A 20,989-nucleotide genomic window follows, 5' to 3' on the forward strand; every position below is an offset into this window, starting at 1 on the left:
GGACCATCGCAGGTACAGGCCATCCAGGCAGACCTCACTAATGAACGAAGTGTCTCGCAAATATTCTCGCAGGGTGACGGCGAGTCTGACTTCGCCCCCGTTCATATCATCGTAATAAACCATGGGATACTGCCGACCGCCACCACGCCCATCACTGCGATGTCTTTGGAGCGATGGAACCATACAATCAACACAAATTTGACCTCACCGTTCTTAGTGGCGAGAGAGTACCTTCTCCGGCATCTATTTATTAAAAAATGTCGACGAAGTAATCATCGACTTGGCGTACGATCGTATTCTCTGTCTCGGTGAATCGGAAAGCACGCCCCCAAAGTTGCATGGGCCCTGGCGCAAAAGGATAATGGGGCAGTGGATATGGCAGATATTCGTCGAGCCACCAGTACAGACGAGACGTCCGACGAAGGTCTCGAGAGGTACGAAAACCAGTCATTTGGTTTGTTCAGATACACAAAGAGGGCGATGGCGAGCTGAAACGGGCGCCGCACGGAGGAGCTGAAGAACGAAGCCATCCTTGGGCTGTTGGAGATGGAGTATCGCGTGCGGAAGTGCTGGGTGCTATTCTGGGATCCAATGAGAATCCACGACCGCGAGACACTGGCGCCAATAAATATCACGAAATGGGAATACGTGAAAGCCCACAATGCAGCGGGACACTATGTTCTTGAGCGATTATCAGGCCGACTTGCTGGGGGATGTGGTGCTTGGGTTGGTCATTGGTTGGTCATCGTCCCGGAAGAGCAGCTGCCAGCGGGTAAGGGCTGGAAGGGTAAGAGCATATGGCGGGACCGATAGTTATTCGAGTACATGAAACCATGTTGAATAGAAATATATGTCCCATCTCTAAGGCCTTGATTCTGAATCTACCCTAAACGAAGTTCGAGTAAGCAAGGTATCTATGCAGAGTAAAGTCTATGCAGTGCCTCATCACCTCCTTTCACATGGCGCGGACACGCAAGGAGCAAAACGCGGAACACGTTTTGGTAAGTTGAGAACGGCGATACATCCCACCATCAATACATACACTTTGTTCTATTGACGCATGAATGTTCGAGTCTACACCGCGAGGGCTGGCAAGCGCTCAGACCTTCTCTGCTCCAACTTCTCTGCATTCGACTTCAACCTCGGCCTTGACGTTTCCTTCGGCCTTCCCTTCATCGACCCCTGAATTCAAGGGGTCCCCCTTTTCGGGGCCTGATGAAGAAGATTGAGTGATGTCGGTGAGGCTGGCTTGCCGTTTGATGCGGGCGACGATGGTGACGAATGTTGTAGGAACTGCAAACAGCAAAGCAACCCAAGGTAACTTCGCGGTGATCTCAACTATAAAGACGATGATGAGAACGATTAATACGTCACGGTTCAAAGGGTAGGAGAACGAGTTCACGAAGACGAGCGGCGTACAGTAATATGTATCATGATATGCGAGCGCAATTCCTAGCCGGTCTAAGACTTGCATGCCATAGCCGTCCGGTATCCTCACGTTGACATCGTCCCCGACGACTACTCTAACCGTCTGTTCCCTCTTGAACACGAAGAACGAGAAAAAGCCTAGTGAAACGGCATTAAACACTATGATAACGCTCAGGCCAAGCGCCTGATATCCGAGGGTCGTGGATGCGAGACGCTTGTTCGCGATGCGGAGTTTCTTGGCGATGAAGAGGGGGATGAAGTTGTAGATATCTTGCAAGTGGAGGATAATGATCTTGGCTAAGATGGCCGTTGCAATATGCGTTGCGATGAAAAGCACGATAGTCGCGGTCTTGACATCTTGACGGCGAAGTATCCAGAAGCAATATCAGTCCCCAGGCTCGAGTCTGATGTGTGGTATGAGAAGGTGTACCGTTGTATTCCAGCTTTACGGTCACCCCAGGAATAACGGATTCGTTTATCAGATCCTGTACATCACCGTGTCTGTAACGCAGGAAGGGATGAGCGACAGCAGTCGGTCAACGTTCAGATTGAGATAAGACAAGGGAAGGGGCACGTACTTGGTGAAGATCTTCAAACACAGCGACCCGGCTACGATGAAGAATACCTCCGTCAAGACAAGGAGAACTAACCGAGTACGGAGTAGTGGTAGCTCAGGTGTCGACGTCGGTATGCGAATGGGGAGGGGCATTGATGTGTACTCCTCCATGTGCTGGCTCAGACATCGCCTATATGTAGTAGCCTCATGCCACCGTGGAAAGAAAACGTCCCAGTCGAGGGAATTCTCTACATCTCATGATCATAACGACAGTTCGTGTGAGGAAATTCGCGAGGCCTTCGCCCGTCATAGACAATAATTCGTGCCGCCCATGCGTATTCACCGTTGCCAAGAGTGCAATCTCTCTGCTTCTCGCCATAAAACCGACGGGCATCCCGCGAAAGAAGACAGTTTGGGAGTTTTCTGCCCATTTTAGTACTTGGGCTGATCCGTTGGGCTATTGTAGTGTGACGGTTTAGGAGGGAACGAAGTGCCACTAGCAACCAATCGTATCGAAGCATTCAAGCTCGCCGATCAAATTAAGCATCTACATACAAACGTTAATCCAGCCCCAGTCGCAATCGTAGAGTGGCGATACTGCAGTTCTTGGGGCTTAAGCCCGTTGTGAGAATGCCATGAACGAAGCCTTAGAAGGTGGCGGCACGTTGAATCGACTGCGCCGGCTGCATATTTAGCAGCATGTTGCACGAGTAAAGAATAGATAGTGCTCACCACGATGATTATATTCTCTTGTTATACCACACCACAAAAGAAATCGCCCATCGCCATTTAGTTCTGTTCTAATTCACCGACCAGAATATTGTCGATGGGTTTAGGCAGTGTACCGCAGTCTAAGCGTTTCGGGACTGCGGTGCGGCATTTACGGCAGCATGTAACGCCTACTTTCAGTGGATTTCGCTACTTCCTGAAACTACAAGGCTTAAATTCTTCATGCGGTTTTCACTTACAGCCATTTCCGACCCAAACCCATTCGATCTACCCTCACACGAACGATGAGGCGCAGTTCTTGTCAAGAAGGGCGACCGTCAAGTTGGGCCGTGGACGAGGTATATTGTTGCCAAACTGGTGGATCTGCACTGGGGTAAGGATACACTGTAGATAGGGAGTGAGCAGCCGAAGAGAATGTCATTCAAGCGCAGCAGAAGAGTGATCGTGCGTTGGGCGCCGTGTGAACGTTTGTAGCGAATGCTGTAGAAACTCGAGAGCAACGGCAAAGTAGCCCGTTTCGTAACCCATAGACGTCTGAGTGAGCCCTGCGGGCCCACCAGACGGCAGGTAACGGTCAGAGTGATCGGCCTATACTGCCAGTGTCTCAGGGCAAGGCTCTGTATATCGATAGGGCTAGAAAGTCGAGGTGAAAGCGATATGGGGCCTGATATATCTTGCTTCTGCCGATGTCCCACATGGAGAGGTACCATCGAGCTGGACAGAGAGAGAAGGATGCCATTATCATGGAAATTGTGGATACGTATAGCACCGAGGCTGCGGTGCCCGGAAAACGATGGCATTTATGATATCAGAGACAAATGCACAGTCAGGGACGCGTCACGTACAATTCTCTTGCCGTTTGACCGCGAGGTCTACACGCTGAGAATCGTGGCCTTCTTGGAGAGATTTACACCGGATACAGCTAAGTAATGCCTATTCATAGTTGTCGTGTAGATCCCCTTCGAGGATGCACTTGCTCCGTCAACTATGGTTGAACCATGGCAAAAGAGGGTCCAGAACTCCGGGAGCACGAACTTGCATTGAATTTTTCAAGCCACCACTTAAGTCGAGGTCGTAATTTCATCTAGAGAGCAACGTAACGACATCGACGAATAGAGATGAGCTACAAGCGTTCGACGTCCACATAACCGCTCAGATAGGCTGACGGAATGCAGCCTCCGAGAGGAATTCGAGAGTATGACAAGGTCCTAGATAGTAGTCGGGAATCAGGGAATCAGGGTCGGCGACGTTGCGCGCTACTAATAGTAATATGGTGTTCACAAGGTGTACGTGGTAAGTTTCCTGATTCAGCCATCGGCGCTTATGCAGTTCGGCCTGCGAGCACCACTTCAGCCCCTTGCTACTCAACTAATAGTTTCTCTGAACTGCCCTTCAACCGACTGGCGGATAAGGAGTGCTGCGATCAGCTTCATCGCATGAGTACTCCGGATGGACCTTAAGGCTCGCCCGACCAAGAATGCTTTATGCGCTACACATCAGGTAGATGAAGCACTCAACGAGTAGAGCCCGACTGTGAAACTACTGGCTGTGAAAACAGCTTCTCGAAATGCACGAGAATCGTTTCCCGCCAAGTACTTCCTTGGAACGACAAGACTACCCGCAGCCTACGCAATTGGTCCCTACACCCACCGCTAAAGATTTGGAGGTTGGACCGCGACGAAACTGTGCATCTTGGCTACTGTTTTTCAACAGCCACTGACAAAGGCATGCATTCTAACACTTGATGACTTGAGCTCGCTGATCACTGTTATATGCTCGTGTTAGAGTATATGGAGGTCCAGAACCGACTTGAGTGTACGTTAGTGCCCTTGACTGCCGTGCATTCTAGGCCAGAATGAGGACGTCGTTCATCCGTTTAACAGCACACACAGCCACGTCTGGAACGAGCCGAAGGACATACGGCAAGCTTGGGTATGTCTCACATTCGACATTGATACTGCAGCATAAACACGTTGAGTGTGGTTTTCAGCGGGCAAAGGGTACGAACTCACACTCTTTCATCTTCGCTTATCTTTTCTAGAATACCATGGTCAACTCCTCGGAGAGTTGGCAGTCGCATGTACGCCACTCCGCTCTCTTTCCCTTAGCTACGACTTAAGCCCTTCGGCGATACACCTTTGATAACCTAGAACTTCGGACCATTGGGTTTAACGGCAGAAAATTATGTGCCTCCTAAGTATATATATCTTAGTCAGCATTCCATCTGTACATGTCTTTATCCTTTCTTTCGCCCTTGCTTTGCCCCCATCAACAGGTTGACTCGCAGTGGAGCTGCTGTACATCCACACACATGAAATACAGCAGTGGACACAGGTAACACCGAATGGTACATCTATGTATAGTGACGCCGTTTCATACATTAACCTCCCCCCCAAAAAAAGAAAAACGCAGGCGTCCAAGAGGTCTTCCTCGCTTCGACGACCGACGTTGGAAGCATGCAAGGTAGATTCCAGCAGGAGCTCGCAATCCTCGAGGCAATCCCAAGTTACAACATCCATGACAGGCCCCTTCCTGCTGGGGAGAACCGATTTCATTCGTTACTGCGCCATCGTTTCAAGTTCACCGATGTCACAATCCCTTGTCAGTATGTGGATAACATAAGAGGATCTGTGGTGTGTTCGCTCTAAAATCTTCTGTGCACGTTGATCAAAGGCGCTCCGTTTCAGGTTTGGAACACCACATGACACACATATCGATGATCTATCGTGTTCAATGCGTGGACAGTGTTCTGATAGTCTGGGATAACAGCGCACGCTACGAGCTTAAGCTATCGAAGGATAAAAGCTCAAACACGCCGTTCAATCGTGTTGGCTAGAGAATTGGTGTAATTTCAGTCGGGCATTATAGGTACCAAGTTTTCCCATACCTTTCTCTCAGACTCCTGGGCTACTGAGCCAATAATGAACCTGGAGGTATCCCTTCACACTGCCTCGTGGCGGAGTTTCTACCCGATGAGGAACAGACGCTGCTTGGACATCGAAGGGTGAGCACAAGTTCGCTGTGCCAATTCCTCGAGGCAGGACGATGTACTGGTTCAATCTGGCTAAGGTCTCACGTTGCACTTAGTATCAACACCACATATCTCTTCAAAACCTGTAGCGTGCATGACGTCCGCATCCAATATCCGCTCACCGGTTGCTTCCATACGAGCCTTTGGCGCCAGATCAGTTACACCCAGCCCGCCTGTCTCTCCCGTCAGATGAAACTGCATGATTTCTACTGCCCATATCACCGAACCCAAATGTCTCGCTGACTGTACAACCCTAACCAATTCACTATTGAATTTCACCTTTTCAAGACCCATGGTACGACAATCTAGTCCCGCGTATAACTGAGTATACCAACCTATTATCCACGCTATAGGTGTCTATCTACCAAGTGGCACACGGCTAAATTCACTCCCTCGTGCACCGCAACATTCCGTAGTTCTCAATCTTGGGTCCCGGCAGCATGCTTCATCGTTTCGTTTCAAGACATCGATGCAGAATCAGTCCGCTGACACCCCACCTCATTGTTGAAATCTGCACGAAGAATGACGTGGGTGAGCTGGTATGTTGTTATATTTACGAAAGCGATACATTCACTCCATAAAAGTTCATAGGGAACTAGGGACCAGTCTCCAGCCCCTCCTCACTCCTCCGCGCCCCGACCAACTTCCTTGTTGCGAGGGATGTCTAATACATGCCAAATCATCATGCTCGGAGACAGCTACTACAACGCGACGATCAATGGCGGCACTGTCGGAGGACGTGACAATAATAACCTCGCCGAGGGAACTCGTGAGTAATTCAACACCCTCCTGATTGAATATCCTAAGTTTGCCGGGCGCATAGACATCAATGACCGTGAAACGTCTCAGCCCAAAAGAACAATGGTGCTAGTGGCATGCACGCTAGCACTCTCCGTGGTGTTGATGACGCTGTTACGTGGCAGCGGTTGTCCGTTCTTAAAGGACGCCTAATACCGTAGCCCGAAACAATCGCATGCAGCCGCCCCAACGTTAAGGCGGGATGAAGATTATCGATTAACGCAAATAAATGGTTCAAGGAAAAAACAGAGCAGCTACTTCATCCCTGATGCTCGACGCATCCAGCAACACGCAGGCGCTTCCCCATTAACTACCACCACCTTACTATCGATGCCCCTTTTTCGAGTCGCCCCTCTATAATCCCACTCGCACGTTCCCTCATGACTTGCTACCTCTGATGCACGCATTTGGCGGATGGTGTAGTCCATGCCACGTGTATTGTGACGGACAAGTACCAGACTGCGGACAAGTACCAGGCTACTAATGAGCCTACACGGTGCATGCCGCTGGCTCGGCGCTACCACGGGCCTACACACTGTCTCTGATTCCAGATATCGATATACGGCTACCACCCCTCTCTCCCCATCTTCCCGCACTCGATCTCGTTGATCTTGTTTGGCCTTCCTTCCATGAGCTACAGCGCCCTCATAGCTCCCACGACCCCCGTTACCTCTCGCCCGACCATCACTATATATGGTGCCGCCTTCGCCGTACCAACTAGTACATCCCATATGCTGAGACCACAGCAATAACTAGAACGATGGTCCACATCTATTGCCCGCGAGCGTGCACTATGGGGATCATAATGGTCATCGGAATGCTGGTGCAGTCGATAGCTGCGCTCAAACTGCAGAGACAATCTCTTTTCCTATTCTTTTCCTTCAATTTTAGTGTTTCTATGCGTGACATATGTATTTGTGCAGGTGACCGTTATAGTATTTTATTCATATGATATCTATTCGTTACTGAAATCACAACGTCGGTTCGATGGCGTAGTTGGTTATCGCATCTGTCTAACACACAGAAGGTCCTCAGTTCGAGCCTGGGTCGAATCACTTTTTTTCGTCTCCACCCGGAAGCCATGTGTATTGGAAGGTGAGATGGGTTTATGAAGAAACTTTCGGTCGTTCCTCAAGCACAGGGTGATGCATACGCTCCGCCAACGCGGAGCTGCATGGCTGTGAATTCTGGCTAAAGAGATTTATACAGGGGTAGTACATCGACAATTTCAGAGTGTTCTCTGCTATCGGGCGCTGAGAACACTCTTCGACTCACATGGGGTATAGAACCACGCACCTTCATTCAGACTTATCTGGGATCATGAATTCCTTGCCAGTCATCTTCTTGTATTGGTCTCTGATCGCATCTGATATAGCTTCGTCCTTCGCCTGCTCAATGGCGGATTCGTTGCTTTGGCTGCCCTGCTTGAAGACATGTTCTTGAACCAAGTCAACGGCTACACGCCAATGACGGGTGGTGAGTGGTAGGTTTGATAGGAGTCAGTCAACGGGTACCTTTGTCGAGCAAATCTACAGAGTCACCATATTAAATATTGCTCGATCGTTTGCGATATGATTAGAAACGCTGGTCGTACCTTCTTTGTGCTCGCTTTTCTGTCCCCCTCCCATCGCGCCATTGATCATTCCCATCAAACCTCCTTCATCTTGCTTTCGATGATCCCCACCGCTGTTGTCCGACTCCTTGTTATCGGTGAATTTCTTCAAAAAATCCATGGTATGGGTTGATGGGGGAGAACGATTGGCGGGCGAGAGAGTGATATCTGTTTAACAGCAAATGCTGTGGAGCCGAGCATGGTACCGGTTTTTATAGTCTTGTCAAATGTTGGTGGCGGTGAAGTACAATGCAGACAGGGGCTTGGAACGATGAGGATGGGAGTATGTACAAGTCTTGACGATCCTTTTCGCTATATAGAGTCGCAACCAGCGGAAACACTCCCAACAGACAACGCAATGCTATTTATCACGTCGCTGACCCAACTCCGAATTGTGCATCGGTAATATTTTTTCCAATGTTTCGAGATTCATTTCCAGCGCTAGTAAGGCCTTGCGTTCATGTAATCAACATCATTTATGGAACCGAGCACTCGGCAGATACATGTTTTACCACATGCTGGGTATAAAATCAATCATGGCAAAGCGGCTGGAGATGTATGAACTTACGAGGAGGGTGGGAAAATACGTCCTGACCTGAATTTGAAGGTGTTGTGAAGCGGTTCACAAATTTCAAATCATCGAGTTATCCTCCAGGATATCGCCCATCCTTTTCGAAATGGAGAATACGTGGGGAGTCACCCTATCGTTGGCGAACGACAATCCTCGCAACCCAGCGCACATGTCCCATGCGAGGGCCGCTTCCCCTTGTTCAAAGGTCTTTACCTCAGATCGAATTTTCCCTTCCCCCTTAAATACCCGGTCACGAATCAAAGGCGGAATTGCCCCACGTCCTACGGCGTTAGGTGTACTGGAGCGGGCGATGGAAGGCGAACAGCGGTTCGACGACGGTTCGACGTAGCATTGATGCTTCAGGAGAGGATGGCGTCGACATCGATTTTGGGAGAAAAATAAAAATACCGCCCGGGATGTAGCACTTTGGCGGGGGTGGTACAAGGTCTGTGAACTATAATGCAGCGATTCGGCTTGGAGCCTTATACATAGAAGGAGTGCAAGGTTCTTACCTTCACGGGCAACCCGTTATGTCGTTTGCTGAACGCATGGTCTATCCTTCTACGATCTGTCAGAGTCTGACTGCTCCAGTGATCCTCTATCTTGAATATGTCACTCCAAGGCGATCGATGTAAGTCTTCTCGGGCTGGTGCAAAGCAGCATTGTGATTCTTGAATATATCGTCGTTTGTCGACGAATCCCTACGAAACGATCATCGCGGAGGACGAGTGGCAGTGAGACCAGCCCGCCACACACGTACCAGCATCCGCCGAGCAGCGCGCCCAGACGCGTGCTAAATGTCTCCCTGTCCAAGCCTTTGCATTGACTACCGACCCACCGTTCTACAGCGCATTTCCCCTTCTTTGTCAGATGGTCAGCCACGAAGCGAACAGTTACATATGGACCATCCACCGTATCACCGTACCACCCTATCGGCACATCGATGACGACACGCACTTCCTCCCCTGTCAAGATTTCGCGAAGAAGGTGCGCCGGTATGATGTACGATCACAGTGGTTCTGAAAACGAAGACGATCATTTGCTGCGTGCGGACTTGGGCATAGAGGCATCGCCATCGCGACTCACCTCCTCGCCGTATGCGAAGCCCAGGTTCGTGGACATGGAATGATAGCGCCCCCAACGCGATTGTCTACCACGTCAATTGCCTGTTCGCCCACGAACTTGGCGTATCCCAACAATCCGACGCATTTCTTCCGCGCTGGGAGCGATCCTCAGTCTGACCACACTGAAACTGAAATGTATGGTAAATGTATGGTAAATGTATGGTAAATGTATGCCGTGAATCAACAATCAACCCCTCTATTATTCTATTATTCTATTATTCCAACACTCCCTTCGCACGAAGCAGAATGCCAGACACCCTCGCCTAGTTCCACCGTCAGAACCATTTCAGCGATATTACGATGGACACAAGTTCACCAATTCCCCATGATCGCGGCCGCTGTGGGGTCACCAAGATCGACGCTCTAGTTACGTTCTGCAGAAAACGAAAAACGAAAAACGTGTCTGCCCCAACAACTCCGACCAATGGAGGTACAGTAGAGCAGGACCAACAGAAAACGACCACCCAAAACTCCACTATACCCAGGGCCAGGACGAAGCGGCCTGTACTAGCGCCCGGTCGCGAACCTCTATGCATAATGCAGTATAGAGACCATGCGGGGGTCCGCATTCGTCCTTCTGATCAACGTTTATGCAATGCACGGAAAACCGTCGCGTCAGCAAGCCATTTCGGCGGGTCGCAGCCCCAAAGGTCGCAGCCCCAAAGGTCGCAGCTCAGTCTAGGTCTAGTGTCCTCCAGCTGCGCGGACTCAAGGGCGGCGGGTCTGCTCCGAGGAAGTTAATGTGTGGTGCAAAGCGACATGTACATGAAAACAGACGTACCCTCGGGCTACATCATACCGGGATTCAGCCTACGTCTTCCGGCCTTGATATATGATACTCCAGGGACGAACACGGGCACACAACGAGGGGGTCGCTCCGGAGCCGTCACAAATCACAAAGGGTAGTTACGAAAGGACTCGGGAGCGTTCAAACGCGTTCAGAAGAGGAAGACACGGCGAGGACGATGCATGGTAGCGAGTATATATATATGGAGATACATGAAGCGAGAACGGAAGTGCCTTGGTGGATATCGATACAGTGTTTGTGTAGATGCTGAAAAGAGATGGACCAGAAAACGAACGCAAAACAAACATGGGTAACGGCAGTCTATGATTAGAACGAACGGTGGCAAATGAGGACGGCGATAACTGAAGGAAACAGGACACGCATAGTCCAAGCTTGATACCGAAGAAGGGGCGCGTAAGCCTTGCTGGTCAGTCGCTCCAGCTGACGCAGATCTTGCCGACATCAAGATTAAGATCAGCGCCCACGGGAGGAGGGGGGATACGTGGCGACGTCTACAGATAGGGTAAGCGAATGACATGACAAGTGGGGAAGACCACTCACATTCACGATCAACCTGGATGGCCTAGGGGTCATATCCGCGTCGGATTCCGAGTCGGAATGGCCGCCGTCAACGTGACTGCTGCTCTCTTGTTCAAGGGTGCGACCAGCGGCTTCAGTTTGACCCCAAGCTACTCGCTCCCTGCCCCTCTGCACCTCAACGTGCTTCCCTTTCACATCGGGGGCAGTGCCAGAAGGATGGACCAGCCGAATCCCGAGGATTGGGTTGCGTATATGCGCTTGCAAGACCCGGCCACGGTCCCCATCCACGTCGATTTCTATCCCGTCTGGGCCGACGGTTTGCGATACGTCTGCAGTCGACTCGGAAAAGGCGCCAGCGAGGTGATGAACTGGCGACGGTGTGAGTATTGCGTCGTTGGACGGGCCGGGCTCCATCGAAGAGTATCTGTTCGTCGATGTACTGGCGCTACGCGACGAGCTTGGACCATACATCGCTGGCAGAGCGCGATTGTGAAAGTTGAATGGAAGGGGGTGGGAGACATTGATGAGCTTCCTGCGGAATATCAATCGACGCAGCATTCATGCGCTACGTAGGAACTCACCCTTCTTTCTCGCGTACCACAGCCGCCCATTTGTCTCGCAGACGTTGCTGATCGACAACTTCATCGTCTGGCTGGGCGTCGACGCGAGCATCGCTGAATTGCTGCAGAGTTAAGGATATTCGATGCATAGGGAAGGCGACGCACATATCCTGATGGGGTATCAAGGACGTTCGTTCGTCGACAGAATCCTGAAGCCTGAAGTCAAAGAATGAACAATGCACACGAGGGTTTGGCACCAACTCACCAAGGAATCGCGGCGTGCACGCGTACAGCAGCACAGAATACTTGAGAACATAGACATCCTTTGAGACTTGAGCTTGAATCCTGGACGGTTTGTGGATATGCTCGATTGCAATGAGGAAGAGGTGGTTAACTGCTCCAGCGCTTCGCGTTGATTCTGGGGATGGAATAATTCGAACTCAGCTCAGCCCGCAACGGCATCGAGAAAGACGCCAGACGCTGTTCTACTTGGACCGCAGCAATGGTAGCATGGATCTCAAAGGGGAGCATGTCGTACACACATGCATCATCATCGACGAGGCCAGCGGTAACCCCATCGGCCTTTCAGAGCTCGTGACCAACGGCGATTCCAAAGTATCCGACTTTTTGAATCATCTCAAAGTCCATCCGAAGATCAATCTTCGTACCGTCACCCCACCTGAAGCACTACACAATGTAATGACCTTCTCATAACGATGCATTTTCCCATCTTTGACTCATCTTAGCTGCCACCAGAGCTGGCCCTCCTTAGACTTGATGGAAATACTCCAAACAAGCTACGCCGAATCAGGGCTGATTGGCGTGTCGTCATCGACGATTGTTCTGCCCACTATGGAACCACACGCCTTTCAGAGCTCAGAGATGCTCACATCGACTCGGACAACAAGCTTTTCATCGTCGCGTTTTGTGGTGAGCCGTTTCGGAAGTCATTCCATAAGGTTTGTTGACGTCACCCCTCCAAGCTATCAAACACTCGGCCGAGTCGACCCTTCATACGAATACGATCGAAGAGAATACGGTGGGCCGTAGGGGTCACAAGCATCCACACATACACCGTTCGCGTTCGTTACTCTCGCATTAATGTCGCCTCGTTGTTGATTCTTCGTTCAGCCCATCCGTCAGTTGCTACGTCTATTCGGTCGAAGCTCAACCCCCCGTCCACCAGCGCAATGAACGCCCTTCTAATGCAAAGTGAACGGTCAACTCGCCCCGACGCAGTCTACGACGGTCGCCCGGCTGGCATTACGGGTCCAAGCATTGCAATATACCACCCCATCTTCACGAGATTCCAACAACGCTTCAGCCAGCCTCCTTCAATAGATGATATACCTGAGACAGCCTTGACCGATGCCTATGCCTTCATCGTGAAGAGTGCAGAATATTACGCTTCGGAGCCTGTGCGTCAGTCCGCTATTGCGCCAGTCGTAACACCACTGTTAGGACCTTGGGCTGTCTTTCGGGAGGTGACACTCCATTACGGGAGTATGTCCTTCAAGCCTGACGGTCATAGGTCAGTGGAGTGCGGTGTCTTCCTCCGTTATGACCCAGGCCGCCAGCTGATGCTAAACCTTATCGCCGAGGTCAAGAATGGGATTGGATTAGGTGGCCGAGATCCAATAGAGCAGGCAGCCAAGGCTTACCTCATAGTTGTAACGGCGTCTGAGGTCCGTCGTTTGCTTAGATACGCCCTCCATGCTCAATTGTCGGCAGCTTGGAAAGTTACGCGCTACATCCTGCATGCCCGCCTTCCTGTTAGGCATAAGCGGCCCCAACATCACTGTCTCCGGAGCCATCTATGTCGAGGGAGTCATAACGGAGCGGTTAACCGACATCATCTCTCTCGTGCCCGTTTTATCCTCACAGGAACCATTGGGGCATCCATCAGCGCGCGACCAGCTTGCATACCGTATCGCCCATCTTTTCATATGTCTCCGGGAATGTTTAGACCAACTAGCCGACGAATACACCAATATGCCCTCCCTCCCTGCTGCTGACCATCTTACGTTGGTCCCGTGCCCACATTTTTCCTCATTCCGCGCCGACGACTTCGATTATAAACTCATCTACCGCCATCGCCTCTTCGCAAGTCGCAGCGAGCGAGCGGTATTCTTTGCTGAGGCGCAGTCACCCGGCCAGCTGCCGAAGGACTGCGTCGTCAAGTTTGCCTCGCGTTACTGCGCGGAGGCCCACAACATCGCCTACACCGCCGGCGCGGCCCCCCGGCTCTTGTACTGCGCGTTCGAGCCAACAGTCGGCAAGTTCTGTGTCGTCACCGAGTTTGTGGAGGAGAAGGCGAGCGCGCAGCTGACGGCTGACGGCGTCCAGACGCTGCGGGATGCGGTAAACGCGCTGCACGCGCACGCACTCGTCTTTGGCGATCTGCGTGACGCGAACGTTCTTGTGGATTCCCGCGGCAATCCCCACTTGATTGATTTCGATTTCGACTGGAGCGGTGCGGAAGGTGCAGTGCGCTATCCGCTCGACCTCAACACAGCGGGCATCGATTGGGCACCAGGCGTGCGCCCAGGCGCGAAAATTACGCGCGAGCTTGATGGAGCCATGTTGGAGAAGCTGTTAACGACTATTTCCTAGATTCAGGATTAGATTTAGGTCTGGGCCCGCTCAGATGACGAGGGCATCCGAGTCTACCTGGCGATTGCTTGCCAGCCATTTCTTGCGCGTTCACTTTCGAAATGCTTATGAGTTTGGCGGCGTCATCCATAGTTACAAGAGAAATATATTGTTTGTACATGTGCATGAACTCCTAACAGCCGGGCCGTGAGTAACACTAGCACGCGTTTGGCTGCATTTGCGCGACATCAATCCCGAAGCTTTAGCCCGATGGCCACTACATCCAGCAACCACCTCTTGGAAATCATCCCGAATCGAATCGATGTTCGGGAAGAAGCTAGGCTATACGATGAGCTATGCGAGGTCCGTCTCCGTCTCATATGGGTAGGGCCTGGATATGGCATATGCTCACGCACTTTAGGACGACGATTCAGATGGAGGCACACCCACCGGTCCCAGAGGGAGTAGATCAAGTTCCCCCGACGTGGCACCTTCGCTATTCTCTAGGGAGTCAATATGGCTACAAGATCACTCCGGCGAAAGTGCCGCTTTCGCCCAAGATGTAGAGATATCAGGTTGGACTAGTGTGGGCGACAGGAAGGGCGGAGCTTATGTTGGTGAGTTGCGGCGACGTGTGGCGGGGTACGATGTCCTCATCACTCTCAGTATACGATTGCTCCATCAAGACGAAGGAGGTGCGCCCAGCAGTGTAGATCGCCATCCCGACTCATCCGGGGGTACCACCAGGGGACGGTAATCCATGCGCACAAACGTTACAGCGCTTTCGAAGAACTTGAGACGGCGCTACGGCTTTCACTTCCGGTATGCGGCCATTTTCTTCGTACCTTGCGGCGGTGCAAGCTGATGCGATGCAGCGGAATTTACAAGCGTCCGTGCCTGATCTGCCCCCGAAGGCGCCGCTGTCCAAGTATCGACCGGTGTTTCTAGAGCGTCGGCGGCAGCTTCTGCAGCATTGGCTTTCTTCTGTTCTACTCCACCCTGAGATTGGAGCCTGCAAAGCTGTTCGTCTGTGGGTCATGGATTAGCGAGCCGCATATCCTCCGTGCTGGATATCAAAGCACGACTGCGATGGCGCTATGGCCGGCTGCAGGCAGGGACGAACGGTGAGTATTACCCGGATGCCTCTATCGGATATGGTCTTATGTGGTAAATACAGGCGGACAGGCGGACAGGCTATCCATCTGCTAGATGTATAATACCTTTCCCGAAATTCTTCCCTCGTTGGACATCCAGGAGGACTTCACCGACAGTCTCGAGCCCGTGTGTTATATCTTCCCGATATTTTATGTCCCCGCTCGCCAGCAACGGGACGAATTCCCGGTAAAATTCGTCTCGGTACTGATCGACCAGGGACCAGACCAGAAAGCCCTGCATCGTGACTTGCATGCCTATGAGCTTGAAGAGATTCTAGGTTGGATGCTCGTCAGTATGTACAACCGTACGACCCTCGGCCAATATTGCGGAGATGCAGCGCACTCTGATCGGCAGGTGTTGCTCGTTGTAGCCTGACATCATACCCGACTCTAGAAATCGTGCCCCAGTCGAGGCGTTGTCCAGCGCGGCCTCTAATGTCTCCCCCCCTACGTTGTCCCAGTATCTGTACAATCGCGCGTCGCGTCGCGTGAGTATTGTGCGTAATCATGTCGCGGATGATGATGATGATGATGATGATGGTGCGTACGCACATGTCGATGGGTCCTTCTTTCTCGAGGACTTCCCTCGCACTTGTTGTTCTGTAGTTGTACGTGACGTCGGCCCCCAGGCTCGAGAGGTACTGGAGCTTCTCTTCCGACGAAGCGCAGCTGATGACCTTCATCCCGTCCCTCTTCGCCAGTTGTATAACGAGCCTATTCCGCATGCCCTTCAGAAAAGGATGCCATATAGGACTTCATAGAAAGATGCTCACGATCCGACGGTTCCTGCAACTTTGTAAGTGACTCCATGCAGCCTCAAAGCCATCAGGGAACTCACCGGCTCCAGAGGTGATGAAAGCAACATCCCCCTGCAGATATTTTTAGTTTAATCCGAGTCTCTAGGCATACCTCTCGGGGCAACTCACCGGTTTCGCCTTCGCATACGCCTTCCACGCCATATACGAAGTCTGACCTACGACGACAAGATAAGAGCTGCTGCGTAGTCCCCGTTTGGACCTTTGTTACCTGGCATCCCGGCCGCTCCGACGTAGACCGACCACGGTAGGCCGACATCGTTTCTCAACACCCGCATTCGCTCTATCTGATTCTCGAAGTCTTTCAACACGCTATACTCCTGAAACGCTGCGCCAAAGTCAGATTGGATATCGCTATTGATGTCAGAAGCGACTCACGTATGAGCCCGTAGACGTGGTCTCCCGGCTGAGCCTCGGAATACTTGAGAGGGGATTAGCTTCCGGCTGGTGTCTATGGAAGGAGGTGAGGCTTCCTACCTCTGATCGCAACACGAGGCCGATTCCATAATTAATCAGGCTAAATACAGCGTTAGGAAGGAAGGAAGGACACTTTATAAATAGCTCTCACGGTTCGCCGAGTTGAAAGGGGGTCTACCTCGCCATGGATAGGTCAATACATTGAACTCTATACACCAAAGGTGCCTCCAGGGATGGACATACCACATGCGAATTCGAGACCTGGTCCATCATGCTTCGCAAGTACGGGTCGACGGCCAAGTCCAAGGTCCTGATCAAGAAACCGCCATTTAATGGGACATTATCGAGGTCGATGGATTGGCTGCCGTCGTATATTGTCGTCCGGCCTGGAATGGGATAGCCTGCAGACGTATGCCAGCCACCGGGGTCAGCCGACAGTCAAACCAGACGAGACTCTGCAAACAACTCATCGAGTACCCACCATGTGGAACTTCGTTGAAGATGTGGCGTCCGTTCTTCGTGAGCGTCATTGCGCTGGAGCTGGAGGGGAATTGGGGAAAGAACTGGGATCACCTTGGCACATCAAGTTTATCCTCTCGTATTTGAGAGGGATCACTGGCAGCACACGGGCTTTACGGTAAATGAGCGTTGAGTCTGCACCGCTTGGGTGATATGCATCTCGGGATCTTCCATAGTCTGAACGTTTCGGCAACATCATTTGGATACATGTAACGGATCGCGATGCAGCGATCCTTCGTCCATTCCTCTAGGAGACCACCCCTGTGCCCCTGACTCCTCGAGAATCGCACAGAGGCCTTGTCCATTGAATAAGAGATACAAAACCTCGCGAACTCGAAAATGCCACCAAGTCAGTTCAAGCTCGGTGGATTACGGACCATGCCGTACATCATGCACATTCTTTGCACTGGTCACATCCGGTTTGAACGGCCCACTTAAAGGCGACCTACACGTACCCCGGCATCGTGGACAGTAGTAGGCAAGTATCCAATGAACATTAGTTCTCGTCAGCGCCGAAGCCACCTTTGTGTTCATTGCCCTGCATGTTTGCAGATGTGCTCCAAGGAAATAGTTACCGGTTGGTTATCCCTGCAGGCACTCATGATTGCTATCAGCGCGTTAGCGAATGGCAGCCAATTCGGAATGCCCCCATACCTACTTCATCCCGATCTTTAGTTTGTTTCGGGGGTAAGTCTTCAGTTCCTTCTGATTCTGATCGAAAATGACATGCGTAGAGAACGATTAGATGAAGGCGTGGATCAGATACTCATCCTTACCCGTGTCTGATTGAAGAGTCGAATCTACACTCCCCTTTGGACTTCAGGCTGAGGCTCACCGGTGTAAAATTTACGGATATCAAGAAGCTGAAGGTAACAGTACCATCACGGTACTATTTGGCATCCCCATCATCCGATCTGCGGAGTTGCCTCAAGTGTCCTCTCGTTTGGTTACATATCGTGCGGACTTGCGCAATGTGACTACAATAATTCCATGGGGCACCAGCGTATCTGTGTCGAAGCCAACCGTATACATACATAGCCACTCAGCGCTGAGCACTGGAATAAGGGCTCTTTACCCCGCCGACCTACCAAGCTATGTATATCTTGATAATCTATCATCTAAATGGAAGAATGCGTGCTTGTGGAAGATCGATGGGGAATAGCGCCTGGATGATACACGTGTACATACATGAGCTTAAGGAGAAAGGAAAAAGGTGAAGCTATACACCTGAGAAGAAATCCTGATAAAAGAGAGGAGAGGCTACTTTCTACACCGTATATTACATGGGGATTTGGTACCCCGTACACCCTATACATCCTACTACACCACACAATACACGCAGATGCAGATGCACACACTATTTAATACAAATGAGCGACAATCGGGGACCATGAGACGGGGACGGGGACAGAAACAGAGGAAGAGGCTGAGAGTCCGTAGATGGGAATGATAAAAGACATATGAGGCCGGGAGAGAAAAACGAAATGGTGAGTCGTGATGTCGTGAGGGTTCGGCAGCCAGAATGGTTAACGAGAGTAACGAGTGTGGCGGTCAGTTGGTTGAGTGGTGTTTCGAGGTTGATACGCTGACGAGATCGATGAGACTTGCAGCCTGATGGGGAGAGGTGGAGGGAGCTAGCAACGCGATTTCAAGATCCAAGGAGCGAGTGTTGATATCGAAACGATGGGATAATAGAGCTTCAGGTTGTTGCGGAGGAGCATCGAGGAACAATAGGCTCAGCGATATCTCTGGACCATCACCCCACGTTTCAGAGTCGCCAGCTTGCCTTTAGGCCTCAAGTTGACCGAATACTGCCTCGTGAACGATTTCCCCACCACCGTCAAGCCGCGTTCGAATACGTTGATGCTGGTAGGGACATTCTTCGTGGCCTGCCCGTTACCATGACCACCTTCGCCGAGGTCACCGTCGAGATTAACGTTGGAGTGCACGATATCATACGTCCCCTCCTGCTTGAGATGGTTCGGACACGTTTCGCGTGCCCACCGCACGTTAACCTGCGTGAGCCGCGGGTTGTCCTTGACGATCTGTAAGGCGGATTGCAACATCGTTTCGTCGCGGTATTTGTGGCCTTTGGTTAGCGAGAAGGTCTTGAGGTCGGGGAGGAGGGACAGGAGGGACGAGAGTCGTTTGAGGGGTTTCTATATCGCGATAGGGTTAGCGATCGTAAATTTCTTTTGTCCGGCTACTCACCGAAGTAAAGCCGGTGGTGCACATGAAATGTAGTTCAGTGAGTTTCGGACATGCTTGAAGAAGGGTCATAAAGAAAGTGGTGTAGTCGTTGGTCGTGTTTGGGATATAAACCCAAATATCCAAAGTTGTCAAGGAAGTCAGCCTATTGAGCACAGGTGTAATATCTCTTAGCCGTATTTCATAGATGGGCTCGCAGGTGAGGTCTACAGTTTCGATACTTTCCGGATGCGGTAGCTCAGATAGTTGTTGGTAGATCCCGATGTATGTTTGTAAATTGGATAATGCGGTCGGGGGGAGGTGCATAGGTATCGTCTCAGGCGATACCCAGCGCTTGAAGTTCCACGATAAGCGAATGTGCTTGAGAGAGTCATGATTTGCCAAGAAGTCACTGAAGGTGGACGAGTCGCTGCCTGGATAACTGATTGTGAAGTCGCTGGTGTAGCCAAACGACCCAAGCGTGAGTGTGTGCAGCTTTGGGAAGCGCCCAGCAGTTATGCGGTCGAAGGCAAGAAGACGCGCGGAAGAAGAGAAGGAGCACAGCGTAATCTCTTCCAGATCGGGACATCGCTTCAACAGCATGTCCCACAGCCGATCAGGGAGCTCCTCGGTAGGCGGGAACAGATCTGCGAAATATTTGTTACCGTCGCGACCAGTAAGCGTCGGCTGCCGACTCACCTAAGCCTCCCAACCCGTGTCTCACGATCAACGAGAAGCTGGTGAGGTTGCTGAAACTGAAGAGCTGGACATACGAGTAAGAACTGATGGAACGAAACGCGCGCGCGCTACTCACCGTGCTTTCGGCGTTCAACGGGCGGCAACCGACATTGCTGTACACTGTCTTGAGATCAGGGCACCTGTCGCGCATCAGTATCACGGGCCGCGTTGCCACTCGAGGCCAGGGCTCACGATGTCCTCAGCACAGTCCACAGGTCATCATCAGGCATCTCCAACCCATCCCAATCAAACGTGTGCAGGTACTTGAGGTGGGGTGCGAGGTCGATGATCGCTTTGGCCACCCAGTCTTCGTCCAGCGGCTCGTCTGGCTTTGGCCATGCGAGGTAGTAGTTTGGGCGCACGGCTAGCTTTCGAATGTGCGCACAAAGGCGAGGGCTATCTGAGAGAGCTTTCAACGCGATGCGGCATTGTCTGCTGGATTTGAGGACGACGGTGGCGTAAAGTGTTGGTGTGAGTAGCGCCCGCACTTTTGTTGACTGTCCCCCGGCGTCAGCATGATCAGAAAGCGATGGAGCAGGTCATGACGCACCGCTAGGCTGAGATTCAGCACGTCCGACGGCGCCAGGAGGTCGGCTACGGCCAAAATGACATCCCCGGGGACGATGGATGTCGGACTCGAACAAACGATGGATTGTTGCTTGGTGGAAGTCGGGCCAGTAAAGCTGCCTGGGACAGCAAGCAGAGACTTCAGTCTGAGGGCCTTCCTCCTTCCGGACGATGCTGCTCCGTCCATTGCGCCAGCTGAATGTTCTGGTCGATGTGGTGGCCCTTGAAAGAGGAGAGGCACGCCTTTCGAATGTTAACTCACAC

At 51.6% G+C, this 20,989-nt stretch overlaps 7 protein-coding genes and 1 non-coding gene across 8 annotated transcripts; 3 read left to right on the plus strand and 5 right to left on the minus strand.

Moving 5' to 3' along the window:
* Positions 1–1,099: 1,099 nt before the first annotated feature.
* Positions 1,100–2,155, minus strand: PC9H_001773 (uncharacterized protein; the record flags this gene model as incomplete). Its single annotated transcript, XM_036771421.1, has 3 exons — positions 1,100–1,785; positions 1,859–1,929; positions 2,007–2,155. 3 exons carry the CDS (start codon positions 2,153–2,155, stop codon positions 1,100–1,102), a joined length of 906 nt encoding a protein of 301 aa, XP_036626042.1.
* A 5,368-nt stretch (positions 2,156–7,523) lies between these two features.
* On the plus strand, positions 7,524–7,597 carry PC9H_001774. Its single transcript has one exon. It is a non-coding gene; the product is annotated as a tRNA-Val (tRNA).
* Positions 7,598–7,840: 243 nt separating this feature from the next.
* Positions 7,841–8,275, minus strand: PC9H_001775 (uncharacterized protein; the record flags this gene model as incomplete). The annotated part of the gene is made up of 3 exons (XM_036771422.1): positions 7,841–7,998; positions 8,057–8,071; positions 8,137–8,275. The coding sequence occupies 3 exons, from the start codon at positions 8,273–8,275 to the stop codon at positions 7,841–7,843; spliced, it is 312 nt and encodes a 103-aa protein (XP_036626043.1).
* Positions 8,276–11,064: 2,789 nt separating this feature from the next.
* Positions 11,065–12,058, minus strand: PC9H_001776 (uncharacterized protein; the record flags this gene model as incomplete). Its single annotated transcript, XM_036771423.1, has 5 exons — positions 11,065–11,148; positions 11,204–11,708; positions 11,758–11,850; positions 11,902–11,945; positions 12,002–12,058. 5 exons carry the CDS (start codon positions 12,056–12,058, stop codon positions 11,065–11,067), a joined length of 783 nt encoding a protein of 260 aa, XP_036626044.1.
* A 53-nt stretch (positions 12,059–12,111) lies between these two features.
* On the plus strand, positions 12,112–14,349 carry PC9H_001777 (uncharacterized protein; the record flags this gene model as incomplete). The annotated part of the gene is made up of 5 exons (XM_036771424.1): positions 12,112–12,432; positions 12,483–12,666; positions 12,720–12,818; positions 12,868–13,421; positions 13,468–14,349. 5 exons carry the CDS (start codon positions 12,112–12,114, stop codon positions 14,347–14,349), a joined length of 2,040 nt encoding a protein of 679 aa, XP_036626045.1.
* A 249-nt stretch (positions 14,350–14,598) lies between these two features.
* Positions 14,599–15,374, plus strand: PC9H_001778 (uncharacterized protein; the record flags this gene model as incomplete). Its single annotated transcript, XM_036771425.1, has 5 exons — positions 14,599–14,691; positions 14,750–14,945; positions 14,995–15,023; positions 15,076–15,150; positions 15,204–15,374. 5 exons carry the CDS (start codon positions 14,599–14,601, stop codon positions 15,372–15,374), a joined length of 564 nt encoding a protein of 187 aa, XP_036626046.1.
* Positions 15,375–15,522: 148 nt separating this feature from the next.
* PC9H_001779 (uncharacterized protein) lies at positions 15,523–17,244 on the minus strand (the record flags this gene model as incomplete). The annotated part of the gene is made up of 11 exons (XM_036771426.1): positions 15,523–15,756; positions 15,826–15,946; positions 16,035–16,210; positions 16,256–16,351; positions 16,409–16,455; positions 16,509–16,625; positions 16,676–16,718; positions 16,775–16,814; positions 16,866–16,888; positions 16,958–17,115; positions 17,196–17,244. 11 exons carry the CDS (start codon positions 17,242–17,244, stop codon positions 15,523–15,525), a joined length of 1,104 nt encoding a protein of 367 aa, XP_036626047.1.
* A 1,725-nt stretch (positions 17,245–18,969) lies between these two features.
* PC9H_001780 (uncharacterized protein) lies at positions 18,970–20,912 on the minus strand (the record flags this gene model as incomplete). The annotated part of the gene is made up of 6 exons (XM_036771427.1): positions 18,970–19,392; positions 19,445–20,067; positions 20,120–20,183; positions 20,235–20,298; positions 20,351–20,655; positions 20,709–20,912. The coding sequence occupies 6 exons, from the start codon at positions 20,910–20,912 to the stop codon at positions 18,970–18,972; spliced, it is 1,683 nt and encodes a 560-aa protein (XP_036626048.1).
* Positions 20,913–20,989: the final 77 nt, after the last annotated feature.

This window comes from Pleurotus ostreatus (assembly GCF_014466165.1).
Source record: "Pleurotus ostreatus strain PC9 chromosome Unknown scaffold_10, whole genome shotgun sequence".
In the NCBI taxonomy this organism is placed as follows: Eukaryota; Fungi; Basidiomycota; class Agaricomycetes; order Agaricales; family Pleurotaceae; genus Pleurotus; species Pleurotus ostreatus.